At 27.5% G+C, this 18312-nt stretch overlaps 2 protein-coding genes across 5 annotated transcripts in view; one reads left to right on the forward strand and one right to left on the reverse strand.

Moving 5' to 3' along the window:
* LOC122513656 (vesicular acetylcholine transporter) overlaps positions 1–2726 on the forward strand; it is a 65922-nt gene extending 63196 nt beyond the window's left edge. For both annotated transcript variants that reach the window (XM_043630074.1, XM_043630082.1), the window contains exons 12-13: positions 109–309; positions 1743–2726. In XM_043630074.1, the coding sequence (XP_043486009.1) occupies positions 109–309; positions 1743–1958 (417 nt within the window). In that variant the 3' untranslated portion in view covers positions 1959–2726. The remainder of the gene's footprint in view (positions 1–108; positions 310–1742) is intronic.
* A 5604-nt stretch (positions 2727–8330) lies between these two features.
* LOC122515090 (mitogen-activated protein kinase kinase kinase 4) lies at positions 8331–16398 on the reverse strand. 3 transcript variants are annotated; one of them, XM_043632279.1, is made up of 18 exons: positions 15040–16398; positions 13762–13896; positions 13102–13381; positions 12810–13001; positions 12536–12726; positions 12046–12456; positions 11730–11975; positions 11439–11660; positions 10933–11349; positions 10747–10857; positions 10515–10674; positions 10012–10459; positions 9590–9934; positions 9322–9509; positions 9057–9225; positions 8857–8979; positions 8622–8773; positions 8331–8542 (listed from the first exon to the last, which is right to left on the reverse strand). In XM_043632279.1, the coding sequence occupies exons 1-18, from the start codon at positions 15120–15122 to the stop codon at positions 8363–8365; spliced, it is 4053 nt and encodes a 1350-aa protein (XP_043488214.1). In that variant the 5' UTR covers positions 15123–16398; the 3' UTR covers positions 8331–8362. The 3 variants fall into 3 exon arrangements, with proteins under 3 accessions (XP_043488214.1, XP_043488222.1, XP_043488229.1); XM_043632287.1 differs by lacking the exon at positions 15040–16398 and adding an exon at positions 14690–14771; XM_043632294.1 differs by lacking the exons at positions 8331–8542; positions 8622–8773 and having other exon boundaries at positions 8931–9016; positions 9081–9225.
* Between the last annotated feature and the right edge of the window lie 1914 nt (positions 16399–18312).

An 18312-nucleotide genomic window follows, 5' to 3' on the forward strand; every position in this document is an offset into this window, starting at 1 on the left:
ACGAACCAATCGAATAGTTTTTAAAAAATAAATAATAATGTAATTGAATGTTGTTTGTGCTAATGTTTGATTACGTTTGAATTCTAATTAGAAAATAAATGTTTGTAGCCTGACAGAATAAAGGAATTGTTCGATTTGGCTGTACAAAGGCAAACTAAAGAAATGAACGACAATATAACCGGACGAGGAATCGACAACCATTTGATGGGACTCCGTTATGCTGCTAAAGAGGCCGGAGAACCAATCCCGGACATCTTTACGGACGAGGCTTACAGGATTATTAATCATTTTGCACTCTCGACTTCGCAGGTCAGTCATAATCATAATCGATCATTTATCTGCATCCTACTCTACGTTCTAATATTTTCCATTGGCGTCTGCATTTCATATTACCTTCTTTACTAAATTATTTCATACTAATCTATTATACTAATCAATATATATATATATAACATATAATTAATTAATAATATTATTTGTAATCTACAGATCTACAGATCGTTACAAAAGTTGTTCAATTCGTAATTGAATTCAATAGATGAAATTTTTTTGAGTCGTATTAAAAAATGAATAAAAAAAAAAAGAAAGTGATATTTGATTTACTTGAAATTTTCTTAGAGTTGTTGTTATTATTTAAGTGTAATTTGTAGAAAAAAAAAGAAAAGAAATTATTGAATTACGAAAAGAAACTAAACGTAGAGATCTATTTATTAATTTTTGTTTTTCCTTTCACCCTACGATTATTGTTTTTAATTTAAAATAATCACAATAAATTCTTTAGCGTGTAAAATATTTTGCTATATTTATTATATAGCAATTATAAAAATTTGTATAAATAATATAATATAATAATTATATTATATATTATTAGATTTTGTAAATAAATTGCAATGAATGCATAGACGCCAATGAGATTCATAAATTATACTATTTACGCTTTTACGAGGATATATTAATCAAGATTCTCGATTTCACCTATAAAGATCCAGAAAGAAACATAAGATATTACATTTCGTAGTCTTAAACTTGCAATTATTCAAAGAAATAGAGAAGAAGAAGAAGAAACCTTGAAAAATTTGCCACGAAGGATATTATTGATAGCATTTACGATTTAAAATCATAATAAAAATATGACTTTCCACGGGATGCGCGGCAAATGAAAAAGATTTTTTACTTGCTTTTAAATAAAACAATAAAAAGAAAGCCGGATGAACAAATTGTACAAAGGAAAAAAGGAAAAAGAAAAAAAAAAGAAGAATAATTTTTTTGTTTCAATTCGCTTTTGTTGAATCGTTACTTTTGAAGATCCAATTTGGTTAACAAAGGTAATTGCTAGGGGCTTTTCCGGTTCCATTGAACTACCGGAAACAATCCACGTCTCGAGTTGGCAGTTGTCGGAAGTGACGTTGCAAGCCTGATTCTATTCTAAAGGAACGAATAAGAAGGGTCGTAGTACCATAAATTTAAAGTCTACCATTTAAATTGTTCAAAGAAACTCTCTATCCCCTTTTTTTCTTTCATTTTTCATTTTTCATTTTTCATTCTTACTTTTTTTCTTTTCTTTTTCATAAAAATAATTATACTCTAATTATATTATTATGATAATCTATTGAAAATAATTGAATAATATCAAAACGTTCATATTAAAATAATTAATAAAACAATTCGTAATAAATGAAGATATTATAATATAATGATTTTTGTATTTGTAATAAACTAATAATCTTTTGTTATTTCAACAGGTGACCACAAAAAATACAAATGCCTTTATTGGATATGGTCCAGTTGTTCCAGATGGTTACGGATGCTGTTACAACATGCAAAAGAATAAATTTATATTTATAATTTCGGCCTTTCACAGTGACGGTCAAACTAATTCATTACGTTTCGCTCAAACATTAGAACAAGCGTTACGTGACATGGCAACTATGTTGAAGAATTCTATTAACCAAAGATAAATACTTATATTTAAATTATTATTAACAACAACAAAATATATATACATATATATATATATATATATCGTTTGCCTAAAATGTTAAACACGAGAACAGAAAGAAAGAAAGAAAGAAAGTATAGAACAACGAAAAGTTATTAGATCACATTGATCAATTCATAGAACGATTCAAATATTTATCATTTATTGCAAAAAAAGAAAAAAAGAAAAAATAACAAACACATATAGAAAATGCAGAATGTTAGCCCTCTCTCCCTAACCCCCCCCCAAAAAAAAAGAGTAAACATTTTAAGTGTACCCAAAAGTTTGGAAATAATTTGTTTAACAATTAATTATCCATTCGCGAGAACTCGTTGATATTATTTTAACGTTTCAAATTATAATTAATGCAAATCTAATTATATGCTTGAAACAAAACAAAATGTCACCGATTATTCATATAACTACTCATTAATCATCATATAGAATAATAATTGATTTTTTAACATTTTGCAAAATAATTTAGAAACTTTTGGGGGGGGAAATAACATCCTGTATTTTATATAAATAAAATGCATAAATTATCATCAAATAGAGATCCTATCGCGCGTTGTGTTTCTATAGCTAAACAACAAAAAATTATATTATTATTATATGAATGATTAAAAATAAAATGATATATATATATGAAATATTAAAAAAGAAAAAAAGAAAAAAAAACAACTCAAAGCTCTCGCACAATTGTTAGTATTATCGATGGTTTATTATATAATCTTAAAACAAAACAAAATGAAAGAAAAAATCTCATCGAATGCTGTCGTAAATTTTAAGTCATGTACACACATACATACATACATACATACATACATACACACACATCTCTCTCTTTCACTTTCTCTCTTTCATTCTAATATATTACGGCACTATTAATATTATTATTTTATTATCTCATTTTGTTTTAAAAAATAAGAGAAGAAAGAGAAAGAGAGAGAGAGAAAGGATTTGGAAAAAATTAATTAAATTGAACTAATCCCTATCAAAAGCAAAAATATACGAATATTCACACTAACACATACATAGTTACATACATAAATACATATCTTCTATACGGTGTTGTTACTCGCGACTAAAATTAAGAATAGTTAAAAGAAAAAAAAGGAAAAAAGAAAAAAGGAAGAGAAAAAAAAGAAGTTGAGTTAAAAATATAATAAAACATAATAAAAAAATAAAAATAGAAAGAAACCGTGTGCGTTTATATATATATATAAATTAAAGAAAAAAAATTATTTAAAAAATAAAATAAAAATAAAGAAGAAAAGGGTGTAGACTCGTTTGCGTGTAGTAGGCAATATAGCGATCGATCGGTTATTGTTGTTGTCGTTGTTGTTGTTGTTGTTGTCAAAAAACTTTTAGCTCATTCATCGCTTCCTAAAAAACGTGCCATTCGCGGGAGTTTCGCTGCTTTGTTTTCAAAATTTTGTATTACGGAATGAAAAGAAAACTTTTGCGCGTGTTTAACGAAAAAAAAAAACAAATTTAGAAGATAATAATTATTCTTTTCCTTTTTTTCTTTTCTTTTTTTTTGGTATACACAAATTTATGTTTGAAAAGTAAAATGTATGTATCTTCGTTGTTATTGTTAATAACTTAGACTGTTATAATTGTTAATTATTGTTACGAAAAATTATGCGAATTATTATTATATTATATTATATTATATTATATTATATTATATTATATTATATATACAAATATTTATATATATATATATATTCGAGAGGGAAATATTTTGAAATAGAATTCTGTTTAGAAAGAAATATGCATACATATAAACGTGGATAGATTATAAAAGTTTTTACAAAGTTTTAGCTAAAAATTCTCCAATGATTTAATAACTAATTTCATTTAACATTTGTACACGAAACTTTTGTTCGAATCGAATATCAATCCTTTTCTGATAATTATACAAATTTACAAGCCTAATTACTAGTTTTAACAAAGGAATAATTTTATAAATTAATTTTTTCAATCGTCCTAAGAAAATTTGGCTCTCAACGTAAAAACTTTTAAATCATACCGTACACGTAAATAGATTTAAGTTGCGAAACGCATAGTATAATAATTATAATAATAATAATAATAATAATAATAATAATACTATATAGTAATAATAATAATAATAATAATAATAATATTAATACTACTATTACTACTACTAATAATAATAATAATATACTGTCAAATGTGCTGGTAAATTACGACAGAAAACTAAAAATTAATAAAAAAAATTGTAAGAAAAACAAATTAATTTGATCATTTACTTCGTAATAATAAAAATTTGTAATTATAGTTAACTGTCATAAATTATTACTGGCACACTTAAAGAAGCAAAAGAAAAGAAAAGAAAAGAAAGAAATAAATAAAAAAAAATTGTAAACGCGCGCGCGCGAATGACACGTTAATTGTCAGCGACACTTTTAAAAACACGTGGCCAATCATTTATATATTGGCTCCCGCACAGTAAACTCTTGTCCAATTCTTAGATAGGTCGATAAATCTCGATCATGTTCTCCATTATGCTATAATAAGGAGCAACGATGATCTTACGTCGACGAGTAGCACTATCTCTTTCTATCCTTTATCTCTATCGTGTCTTATAATCTAACTAATCTATTACTACATTTCTATATCCTATCTCTCTATACGTTTTATAACACTAAACCTACCAACACAATATTTAATTATAATTTATTTATATAATTATATATAATAATATTATATTAATTATAATTTATTTATAATATATAATTTATTTCATTTTTATCCTAACACATACACACACATATCAAATGTTTCATCTTACTGATCAAATTACACGTCAAATGAAACATTCGTTTGGTCAGCGCGTGAATTAAAATAAAAGAAAAAAAGAAAAAGAAGAATATTAATCATCGTCATATTTTTTTTAAATTCAACAATTGATATATGTACATATATATACAATAATTTAAATAATAATTTTCATTCGATCGAGAGGATAATTTTCGTGTTAACATTTCAAACAATTCGATTTTTACCGATTGTCGTGGTACGTTTAGTGTTAAAAAATTTAAAAAATTAGAAAAAAAAGAACACATAAGGGAAAGAAGATAATAGTTATCCTAATCTCTACAGCTCATCCCTCCCCCTTCTCCTCCTCTACCCCACGTTCGCGACGCGAAAAATCTCACGATCGATTGTGAAAAATTTTCAATGGATCCGATGTATCAATCTCGATTGCAAACAAAAATTTATTTCTTTTTATCATCTGTAATGAAAAATACATTTTGAAAATAATTCGAAAAAATATTGCAAAGGTGATCGTATGAATTGAAAATTTTCGATCGACGAGACTCGTTGTATTTAATTATAAAAATTTTAAAAAGAAAAAAAAAACAATATAAAAAAAAACACGAATACGCACATACACACACATATATGTACAATACACATGTAATTATAGTTAATTAGGTTAATCGAGTGCATTACAACTTGTATATTTTGTTTACGCACGTTCGGTCCTCTCAATCCTACTAATTGTTAATTATAATAATTTATATGTTTTATGTGATATATGTTTATATATATATACCAAAGATGATTAAATATTTATACATAAATAAATATTTATAAACGAGTAGACACAGCGATGAGACGAAACTGCAATGAAAAAAAAAAAAGAGAAAAATTTATTAATAATTTTACATATACTTCACACAAATAATACTTTACAAGAAGTTGGATTTTAGGAAAAAGAAAGAAAAAAAGAATTAAGAAAAGATAGTAAAACTAAAAAAAAAAAACTATATATAATATATATAAATTATATTGCAGTGTGTTGTCGCGAGAAGAATAATAATTCTGTTATGCGATCTCATTAATATTATGTTCAATCTTTCTAACGAAGTTTTGTTTAAGTATATTCAAAGTTTAAAAAATAAAGAACGAAACAAAAACATATAACGAACACGTAAACACACACACACTCATATATATAAATACGTATGCATATTTAACATTATCTGCTAACGTTTATTATAATATGCACACATTTCTGTACAGCATATACTACATAAGAAAAAAAAAAACGAAAAAAATTACAAAAAAAAAAAAAAAGAGAAAAGAAAATAACTATTAATTATAAGAAGACAAAGAGTGCAATGTTATATTAGAGAAAATATAGTATAATTAACATATATATCAATATATAAATATATATTATAATACAATGAGATTGAAAAATTATTTGCACAGTAAAAAAATGCATATTTGTATTCTTTTACTTATAATTTTAATTCAAATTCGTACAAATACTTATGTGAAACTCATTGTACACACATATATATATATATATATATTAATATATTATATCTTATTATTACATATCGCGAAAAACTATTGTGATCGCATTGTCTGCGGCCAAGAATATCACGCGCATATCAGGCGAATGCCAAACGTAGCGGATTATCTATAAAAATACTTTTAATAGAATCCACAATAAAAAAAATCATTCCCATCTTCCTGACTCACCTTCCCTCTATCCTCCTCTTCAACCCTCTCTCTCCATAATATAATTAAATTATACAATTAATCTCAATTATTATTAATAATACGTATAAATATAAATAACTAGAGTAAATCCTTCTCGATTATAGAAAATTATAGAAAATGTTTATGTGTGTTCGATTAATTTGTCGTTTTAAGAGTTTCTACGCAAATACGAAAGTATAAAACGGGGTAAAAAAGAAAAAAAATATGAACATTATCGGTAAACGTTATAATAAGTGTTTAAAAACAAAACAACCATCTAAATGATAATATTGAAAATTATCTTTGAAATGAGATATTAGAAATATTATCTCATGTTGTATAATTATACTTTTATATTATATATATATATAAATTTATTGTTTTATTATTATTATTATTATTATTATTATTATTTTTTATTATTATTATTATAATTATTATTACATATACGACAAAAATACATACAACACACACACACACATATGCGTAAATATATTTATATAATATACAGATTAAAAAAAGCTTGAATATTCTAACGCGTTGTAAAACACGAAGGATCTCTTGTAGCGTCTGAAAAAGCTAAATAATTAAAAATAAAATTATGAACAATTTGTTCTCTCCGTTATAACGCAGGAAATATACACAGCATACCTCTGTATATATAATAAGAAGTTTATTAAATAATTCATATGTGTATGTGTCTCGCATTAAGTGTATGTTTTACTCTTGTGCTCTATTATTGAAATAAACTAAATTGATGATTAAATAATTGTTTCCTTTTTCTGTTCTTTTTTTTTTTAGCTTTTTCCTTTTTTAACACGCGATTTATTTCATAAATATAGGTGTCTACATATATTTTCAATAATAATAATAATGTTTTATTTATCTTGGGGTTTCTCAAAATGTGATGGATGATGTCATCGAAATTTTAACAAAAGTGGTCAAGTGGAAAGGTTTGAGAAGCCCTGATCTAACATGGTGTTTTAAATTCTGTGAAAATAATACATATATACATTTACCGTATATATATCTTTAAAATTCTATATAATTACAATTGTACAACTACACAACAAGTGTATATATCTATAAGTATATTTAATATAATGGGTATCATCTTTTTTTAACAGAATTGAGGATTTTTTAAATTTTCTCTTTTCTTATCAAAATTAGATTTGATATTTAAGGGGGGAGATAGGTGTAGAGGCTTCAAAAAATTTAATTTTTTTTATAAATCGCTTATAAAACTATTAAAAAATATACTCCTAAAATTTCAGAATATATTCTCAAATATATGTGTAAAATAATCTCACCATATTAATAAATTATATAAATTTTTTATGTGTTAACAGAATTCATGAAAATTACTATAAAAACGCCGTTCTACACCTATCTCTTCCTTTAACAACTGTTAAACAACTTTGTCGTACGGAATGTGAAAATAATGAATCTACACATTATCCTCTACTTTTGTCTATGTCATTGCACTCGTATTTCTTTTTTATTTATATTATTATTTTATCTTGAAATATCTAATTAGTAAATTATATAAAATTTATAAATCATTTTTCTTCTTAGATATCCCCACTGTGTGATATCTATAAATATTTCTTTATAATTATTTCCGAATAAAATATCCTTTTAGAATATATTAGTTTATCGAACGTCGATAAGGAAGGAACCATTTTTTGTGATCAGATATTTTAAATCAAAAATTAAAATTCGAGTGGACGACGATTTGCTGTACCTCTATATAATATATAAAACAGTATTCTCTCTAAAATAATTAAAGTACGTCAATAATATAATTAATGGCTAGCAGATGATATATGCAATAATGCAAGTCTTTTAATATGATGATCAAAAACGTGCAACAGTTAAATCCGCGTTAACGTCCTCGTATGTTTGCCCAAAAGGTAATGTAAGAAGAGTATTAGCGGTATATCTTTTTTTTGGATCATGTTGCAAACATTTCTTAATTAAATCTATACCCTCTAATGATAATGTCTTTGGTATCGCAGGAGCTTCACCCATACCGACCTAAAAATATAAATTTAAACAAAATTTAACATGTCTAATTTGATTAAATTAGATATGTTAATGATAGCCATAAAAATACCTTAAACATAATTTGATAATTAGAATCATATTCCGACCAAGGTCTTCTTCCACTAGCCATTTCAATAATGCAACAACCAACGGACCAAATGTCTACTGCTCTACCGTGTCCAATATTTTCAGTCTTCATAAATACTTCTGGTGCCATGTAAGCTAAAAAAATATAACAGCAAAATGTAATGTATAAACAACGGTTAAACAAAATAAATATTTATATATATGAATGAAATATGAACCTTGTGTGCCGACGAATCCTTGAAGTTCACCAGGCATAGTCGTATGTGCTTTTATTTGCACTGCGCTACCAAAATCACCGAGTTTCAAACAGTTGCCTTCGTTGGTCAAAAATATATTTGCGGCTACGAAAAGACAGATAAGATCATTTTTATAATATACCTGAAACATGAAATTATAACTAATTATTATTACTACCTACTTTTAATATCGCGATGAACAATACCATGAGAATGTAAAGCTGCTACAGCTAAAAGAAGCTGATGTGTATATTTTCTAACTAAAGATTCGGGTAAACCATTTCCGCTTCCTGCTACCAAACTTTCCAAAGTTCCTTCTGCACAGAATTCCATGAATATTAACATCTCTTCCTACAAAAAACGAAAAAACAAAAGAAAAAATAAATTCTCATAAATATAAATCATAATTTTTATATATCTTATATAATATTTAATGTGATTTCTTACACGATGAATTTCTAAACCATAATAACGAACTAAATGATTATCCTGTATGCCTTCAAAGATCTGAAGTTCTTCCGCTACTCTTCTGATCGCTCTGTGATCACCAGGTTGTAATTGAACCTCTTTCATAGCCAATAATTCACCGGTTTGATTATTAACTATGGTGTAAACTTTTCCAAATCTTCCTTGACCTTTAACAAGACGTTATCAAAGATTCATATGAACCAAATAATATTATTGAGATATTCTGCATAGATTAAAAAACACATACCTATTTTAATTCCTCTTTGCCAAGTAAATGTTACCTGTCTAGCTTTAATATGAACTCTATCGACAGCTTTCTTGTCGGTCACTTGACCGATAAGTTCTTGATTTTTCAATCTTTCGTCAATTTTCTGATCCACCGTTTTAATAGCTTTGATTATTCTACCTTGCCTGGACACATTTAAATTAACTGTAAGATTACCGTCGACTGCACTCTGTGAGATAGATTTTTTCGACAAAAGCTCCGGTGATTTTAAAACGTCTCGAGATTTTTGCGAAGTACTTATACTAGCTGTTCTGCTACGAGAATGAGACGGTGAAGATGCTCTTGATCGAGGTAATCTTTTCAAACCTAAGAAAGCACATTATTAATAGAAAATATATATGAAAAGGTATTAATAAATAAATAAAAGAAAAAATTAAATTTACCATCATCTGAAGGCGACACGGACGCTGTTCCGATGACATGAGAAATACAACGATCCATGGACGTTTTTAATTCCTCAAACTCTTCGTTAGTTAAATGTTTAGTATAATGAGGCTCGCAAACAAGTATTAAAAATTCAAAACCTTGATTAGCCCATCTCGGTCTCAAACCTCTTCCTCGTTCGCATCTGGTTTTAACGAATTCCATCCAAAGTAACGCAAAGGATATCAGACCGCGTGTTAGAACAGCTTTCTCTTCCAACCAAAATAATTTACACATCTCTTTGTAATAATCAAATCCCATTCTATAAGCCTGATGAAGTATTTCTCTTATCCTTGAACGCATAGTCGTAAGATCACATTCGACATTGGGTTCTTCTGCTTGATTAAGATCGTTTTGAAAATCTTCGATGACTGTGGTTATACGATGTCTCAGATCCATAACTATTTCCTAAATAAATAATCATGATTTTCTACAATAAATGTTTATTTTATTTAATAATTACCTTTAACGCTGTTAAAGCTTCCTCTAACTCGTTATTAAGCGCCGGCCATTTTTCAATATCTCGCTTTAAACATTTAGCCAAGGTAACGCTCTTGACAACCTTTTCCCGAGCTTCCACGAACATTCCTTGCCATTCACGTCCCACATACATAAGATGAAATCTGAACCATTTATTAGGATGAAACAAACATTTGCAAAGCAGTTCACAATTTAACGAACGAATTATCTCTTACTTGCCTGACCATTCATCATCATCGTCCCTTTCATCTACCGATTCCTTGATCTCCCTGGGACGTTCCACGAGAAATTCTTTCACTTGTATAATCATTGTCCTAGCAATTTCACTAACAAAAATAATCAATAAAATCAGAAACTTTATTTTTTCTAATCATATGTAAATAACGTTTAAAATTATTTACCAAAATTTAACTCCAGCTATTTTATATCCATCAATAATATCTCCTGCGATAGATTTGACGAAGATCCATTCGTCCATAATTAAATTTTTATGAAAGCTATCGTGTTGTACCATATCAACCCACTGTTGCAAATAATTCAAATAAACTTCGAAGACGGCTTTCAGGCTCTCGTCGAATTCCTTAACTTCCGCCTCGAAAAGAGTATTGCATGCACAAAGATCGCTGGCTATGGCGGTACGAGAATGCGTAGAAAATCTGTCTCTGTGTATGCAAGCAATTCTAAGTCCTTCTCTGAGTTCGCGCATTAATTGACGTACCGACAATGGACTCGGTTGTTCTGGCTTTTGTTCTAATCTCATTCTCAAGAATTCGTGTACCACGTCTAACGGAACGCGTGACAAAAATACAAACGCAGCCCTAAAACAATAAATCATTTGTCAGTATGTTTAATTCATTTGTTTTGTTTTTTATTATATATTAGTACTTTAATAATCAATTATTTTAACCGATAAGATGGAAGATTTAATTCTTTAGCTTCCTGGCTCCATACACCGTATCTTTTTAATTCCTTATCACCATCGTATTCCTCGTTAGCACTGTCGTTATCGTTCTCATCATGTTTCTCTAAAGTAAGTCTCGCTTTTCTAAGTACAGAAGTGTGCAATCTTTCCAAAAAATTAAGACTCTTCCTCAATCCTCTAGTCTTCAGTACATCCTCTATGTATTTTCTAGATATAAGACATTTATTCTATATAAAGGTTTGTAACAATAAAGTTTTTGTAATAGTAATTGCATACCTGTAAGCCAAGCGATCAAATTCTACCAGATAAAAATCAAAACGATCTAATCTTTCATCGTCGATATATGAAAATGAAGATTCTGGAGTAGATGGCCATGACTGTGCCAAGGACATACCACCAAGAGACGAATTATTACTATTGTTACTGTCCGATGGATTTGATACTTCATCTTGTTGAGATAATTCGAAACGAATCATGGTTCGTCTGGGTTCTGAATAATCTGTCATATCTGAACCTCGAGAACTTAGAAACGAAAAATTAATTAGAATCGATCGATATGATTTTATTGGATTAAAAATAAAGTAAATATTACCTTATACCAGAATCAGATGTTTCATCTTGTTTTTTCTTGGTATGAAGCATCATTAATAATTTCCCTAAAATTTGTAACTTTAATCTATGATGTTTAGTCATATTATACCATAGACACATGGCCTTAACTCTTCCAGTAAATTCAGGACTTTTGTACAAAGGATAATGAGTAGCAAATGCCTGAGACGATGGATATAAAGCTTCGGCAGCTTCTAATCGTCCCAACAATCCTTCCACTTGTCTTAACGCTTCTCCTTGCGAACGTACACATGGTCGGCAGTACATAGAAAGACAACCTGAACATAAACTTGTTTGTTCTGCTACTCCCATACATGTATTGGAATTTAAATTCTGTTCATTGCTATCATTTGGACTCGGCGAAATCGGAGGACGATTTGCGGTTTGATTATACCTAAGAAGAAAACAGAAAACCAAAATATTATTAAATGTTATAATATTGCTCATTAATGTTTTTAATATTTTTTGCATACCTATATTCTATTATTTCTTTAAGTAATGACCCTACTGCTTCTCGTTGCTTGCACAAGTATTCGTCTTGAGCCATCGGACTACGGTCAGCATGATGCGCTTGTAACTCCAACCAAATTAAATCTTTCAATTCGTTTTGCCATCGAGTCTCTTCATGACTCATTTGCCTACGACAATTACGCTCTGTATTTCCCTATAAGACAATATTTACAATATAATACCGATAAATGTTACATTATAATAAATCAGATAATATTTTATATTAAATCTATATACCAATTTAATAATAAAAGAAAATGTTTCATAAAAGATTTGTCGTGTTGAATAACTTTGTGACATCGGTGATTGAGATAAGATTTTCTCCTCCGTCGATGAAACGGCTAATTGGACAGCTTTGGTTTCCTGTTTCTTCTCTTCCACGTCAATTGGTTTCGATCTCAAACTACGAAATCTATTCTTCGTTTCTATCTGCAAATATTTCAACGAATTTATTAAATTCATTTTAACAATGAGAAAAATATTGTACAAAATTTAAGTAAGCGCATAAAATACAAAAGAAATAAATTACTTTCATATTATTAGGTGTATATGGCATGAAACATTCGGACTTTTCTGCATAATTAAGAGCAGCTTCGACATCCAGTTTTAAATCCCTTTCATTGCCGCGTAGAAGTTTTAAACTTCTTTTACATTTCCTATTGCCTTCCTTAACGACTTCTTCCTTTGCTTCATTTTCACGACACTTGTCTGCCTCGTCGCACATTACATTGAAGATAATAGTATCTAACGTATTCCTTCTTCTCATATTAAATTTAGGTCGACATTCTTTCTCCAAAGATTTTGTCTCTCTAATAATAATAAAACAAAATTAATTAAAATCAAAAACTTCTTTTAATAATACCAAAGAGAATCATTCATTCTGATAAGAAACACGATCTACATTTTTTTCAAATCGTTATCGTTGAGCAATCCAATGGATTTAAGTATGTCTAACAAACACATTTCAATACGCATTAACACAAGCATAGATTATTTGTCATAATAGCAAACTTGATAGATATAAAAATTTATACTAGACAAGTAACACAATTTCTTTTCAATCGTACACATCGAACGATGAAGATAAATAGACAAGACAAGGATGGTAAGAAAACAAAAGGAAAAGAATGTGGGAGATAGATTAATTGGTGAGATAATAAGAGCTTAATTGAATAACTCGAAGACGTACCCTCCAGCCAGTCTTTGTTTCATGTGTCTTTTCTTACGACTGAGACGTGTTCTTGGTGGAGTCTGTCCATAAATATCGCTCATTGCTTGTAACGACTCTTCGTATTCGTTAGTTGGACTATACGAACCTTTATTTCTAAATAAACAAAAAATAAACCAATTATCATTCATTTAATTGACGAGTGTCAAATCAATTTTATTTATATTCTAAAAAAAATAAAAGAAAAGAGAAGTGTGAAATAAGAATTTCAATTTGAATATCCCGCTAATTGATTGGCGCGAGAAAAGGAATTTGTCCAAAATCATTTTGGGTGGAAAAAAGAAAATTCATTAAAATAAAAATGAATAATAATGATAATAATAATATTAATATTAATAAAATGAAAATATGAAAGAAAATTAAAGAAATGATTAGAAATTCTCCGAATAAGTTAATCTTAATGTCCTTATCGTAACAATGCGTTAGATAACTGGATTAATCGTCGATACATATAGAGAACCAAACCCTGCAGAGTTTGAAAACGTTGTGTAAATGGGAATCGGATTACACAAGCATTCGCAGTATTTTAGCGATCGAATTATTAACAGGCAGCTTATTATTAACAAAAGGAACGACTACGATATTATGTAACTCGAAATAGCGTATATAGTTTTACATATGCACACAATGTAGAAAAGAATAAATTATAAGTTAAATAAATTAAATAATAATGACATTAAGAAACTATAACCTTAATTTTTACAAATTATCTTTTCGATCGATAAAATCGCATTAAATATTTCTAACTCAAGTAAGTGTTGTAAAAGAATAAATGAAACACCGTATGAAATTATCAATTCTTTTTTTTGCACGACACACACACGTGACCAACGTGGCATCAGCAAGGAAACTGTTCTAAAAAAGAACGCTATGTAAATATAATACGTACCACGATGAAATATTCCGAAGATTTTACATAATATAATACGACTTAAATATCTTTGATGTAGAATTAAAATTACACATAATAAGATAAAATTAAATATTAAAATCGTTAATCAAATTAACAAATTGTAGAACACTTCTTTTTTTTTTTATCTTTTAACGTCCATCGTACATAGATGTGTAAACAAAGAAGAAAGACTAATATCGTATGACGTCTGCGAAAGCAACAATTCGATGCCGGTTCCGATTCTTAACTTCGATAACGAATCACAAACAAGAAATTACGTAAAATAGGCACATGTGTGTGTGTGTTGTTTGATTTTCTTGACGTAAATGAAATACTTTATTCTTCACCTGAAGTTGTTCTCATCGTCGTCGGAATAATCAGAACTAAACATTTCGCCGATATTTATTTCTTTCGTTCTATTATAAAACATTGTTACAACGAAATGCGTCGATTAAACTACTAACTTGACAGTGTCAACTTCTACCTAAGCGTCTCTTGCAATTAGAGACACGAGTATTTCGTACATGCGCAGTTCTTTTCTTTTTTTTGGTTGCTCGATCGATTAAAAAGAATCGATAAAGAAACTGTCGTCAAAGGAAATCTATAATATCGACGGTCAATAAAAACATCTACAATACCGACAGTTAATTCAGAAATCTACAATACCGACGACCAATTCAGAAATCTGCAATACCATGTCGATAATCACGAAATCTTTTTTATCGATCTATTTCGTTAACCTCTTATATTGTCATGTGTTCCGCTTACATTTCATGCATTTTTGGGACAATTGAATAATCAATTTGAAACACTAATAAATATAAATTTACAGAAAATGCATTGAAACATATACACGAAAAACTTAAATAATTTATTTCTCAATAATTAAGCATTCCTTATCGATTTTAATAGTCTTATATTATTCCTGGTAGTATTTAGAATATTTTTAATCATTTTTTTATGTTAATAATTTATTTATGATAATTATATAAATTATATTTTTTAATTACGGTGATATATAACGTGTATATTCTCAGAAATAAAATACCAATGTTATTTCGAATGTAGCACCAAAAAAAAAAAAAAAAAAAAAATAAAAGAAAAATACACAATTTTAGAGAATAATTTTAGATTAGATTAGATTAGATTAGATTAGAAAAAATGACCAAAGGCCCCTTTAACATAAATCGGACCAATGATATATATATATTGTTTTTTGGAATGTCTCCATATGAAACTCTAAATAGCCAAATATATTATTATAGAGTATCGAGACGAATTAATTGTATTATAAAAAAAAACCTGTATTCGTCTATTCTTCAAATCTTACAACGTGACATTATCGTGCGTCATGCTTAACTATCGTTTTTTTTTTATATATACCTACATATATATATATATATATATTTTTTTTTTATTTAACCCTTTCGCTCTGTGCGCGTTGTTCTTTTGTATCTGATCGTCCACTTTTCGATAGCGTATAGATACGCTCATCGTATATGAATGTTCATTCTTCGAGAGCGTATATATACGCCCGTTAAAGCGAAAGGGTTAATTATATATATATATGCACGTATAATCACTATTCTTATGAGTACAGAGACGACTATAAAATGCTCTCTGTTCTAACTCTCATTCGATACTATTCCTTTAATAATATTATTAATAATCAATAATATATAATAATATATAATAATAATAATATATAATAATAATAATAATAATAATAATAATAATAATAATAATAATAATATTACTACACCTAATAATAATAATTGATAATAATAATGCTACAAAATTGTAAATGTAAATATTAATATTAATATTAATAATAATAATAATAATAATATAATTTTACTAATTTGTAAATATTTTAATATTACATATAATCAAAAAATATCTATATTATTGTTTTCTTTTTTCTTTCTGTAGTGTGTTTTAAACCTTCCTATTGCATATTACAATAACGTGTAATAATAAAGTATTATCAAAGTACAAACTGTTTAATCATATTAATTATTATCTAACAATGCTTTCGCGCTCTCTACCTCTCTCTCTCTCTCTCTCTCACACACTACACACACACACACACTCTCTCTCTCTCTTTCACTTTCTGCAATAATTAATTATTCTTATGTTTTTCAATATCGTTTGATATTATTTTATCGAAACAAAACAAAACAAGCAAACAAACTAAAAAAGCAAAAATTGGCAGCATTTGAAGATAGTTGTGTTCGTCTCTTCTTAAAGTTTTATCAAATTATCTTTATTTTCTTTTCGCATAATTTAAAAATAAAAAAAATATATATATATATATAATAATAAAATAAAAATTAAAAAGAAAAATCAAAGAAAATAAAGAATCGTTTAAAAAAATTCTATGGCGTACCAGACAGCCATATTATCATGTTTATTCATTTACTTATTTATTCATCTTTTTTTATACTTATTTTTTGATTTTTTTTTCTTATTCCTTTATTCATTCATTCATTCATTCGTTCATTCGTTTGTTCTTATAATCAAATCACTCTTTCTCTCTCTTTCTCTCTTTCATGCACGCACACATACGCACAGAGAATTTTTTTACGATTAAAACATATTAACTTTCTCTCACATTCACTCGATATTTTAAATTTTTGTTTTCGTGTACGTTGATTTGGGCTTTAATGAAAAGATATGTGAAACTAAAGGGCTAAAATACCCCCAAGTTTCTGTGTCCTATTACAGTATACTGACTGTCTCTTATACACATCTAGATGTGTATAAGAGACAGGTATACTGATTTCAACGTACGTATTTGTTTATATATATATATAATAGATAAAGGCCACAAGTGTTTTAATATATAGAAATTACGCTTATCAGTAATAATAATAATAATAATAATAATAATAATAATAATAATAATAATAATAATAATAATAATAATAGTAATAATAATATAGAAATTCGCACGTGCAAAAAATACAGTTTAAACTTATACATTAAAAGCCATTCGTATAAAGTTTTATGGCTTCGCTCATCATCAATTTGTCGTCTCCCTATGTTGCATCTAGGATTCGCTGGGAGAAGAGATGAAGAAGACAAAAAAAAAAAGAACAGAAAAAAAATATTCGCTCAATTAATTTTTTCATAGTCATACACTTTCATTGTTAAAGTGTAAGTGTGCTTTCTTTTTTCTATATCAAAACACACACACATGTAACATTGCAATACAGTGAACTGTGATTATGAAAATCTAATTATTTTCATTTTGTTATTATACTAATGTTCAAGTACGTTTCTTTTTTTAAACAATAATTTAATTAATTAATTGCAATTATAATTCAATAAATTCTCTTTTTTCTAATTAGTATTTTCGGTGAATCTATCTAAAAGAAAAGAAAATAAATACAAATGAAAATTTCGACAGTATATATTCGAATTCAGTTTTGAAAAAAATCTCTTTCTCGGAGAATTTATTTTTTTAAATATACAAAACTTGTCCCAAATTTAAAACTATTTATATATATATATATATATCTCGTTGGATTTCATGGATATTGTTAATACATCGCCATTTAATTATTGACAACATTGTCCAATCTAATATAGATGCTAATAATAAAGTGCGAGAATGT

This window comes from Polistes fuscatus, unplaced genomic scaffold (genome assembly GCF_010416935.1).
Source record: "Polistes fuscatus isolate 324 unplaced genomic scaffold, CU_Pfus_HIC Scaffold1, whole genome shotgun sequence".
NCBI lineage: Eukaryota > Metazoa > Arthropoda > Insecta > Hymenoptera > Vespidae > Polistes > Polistes fuscatus.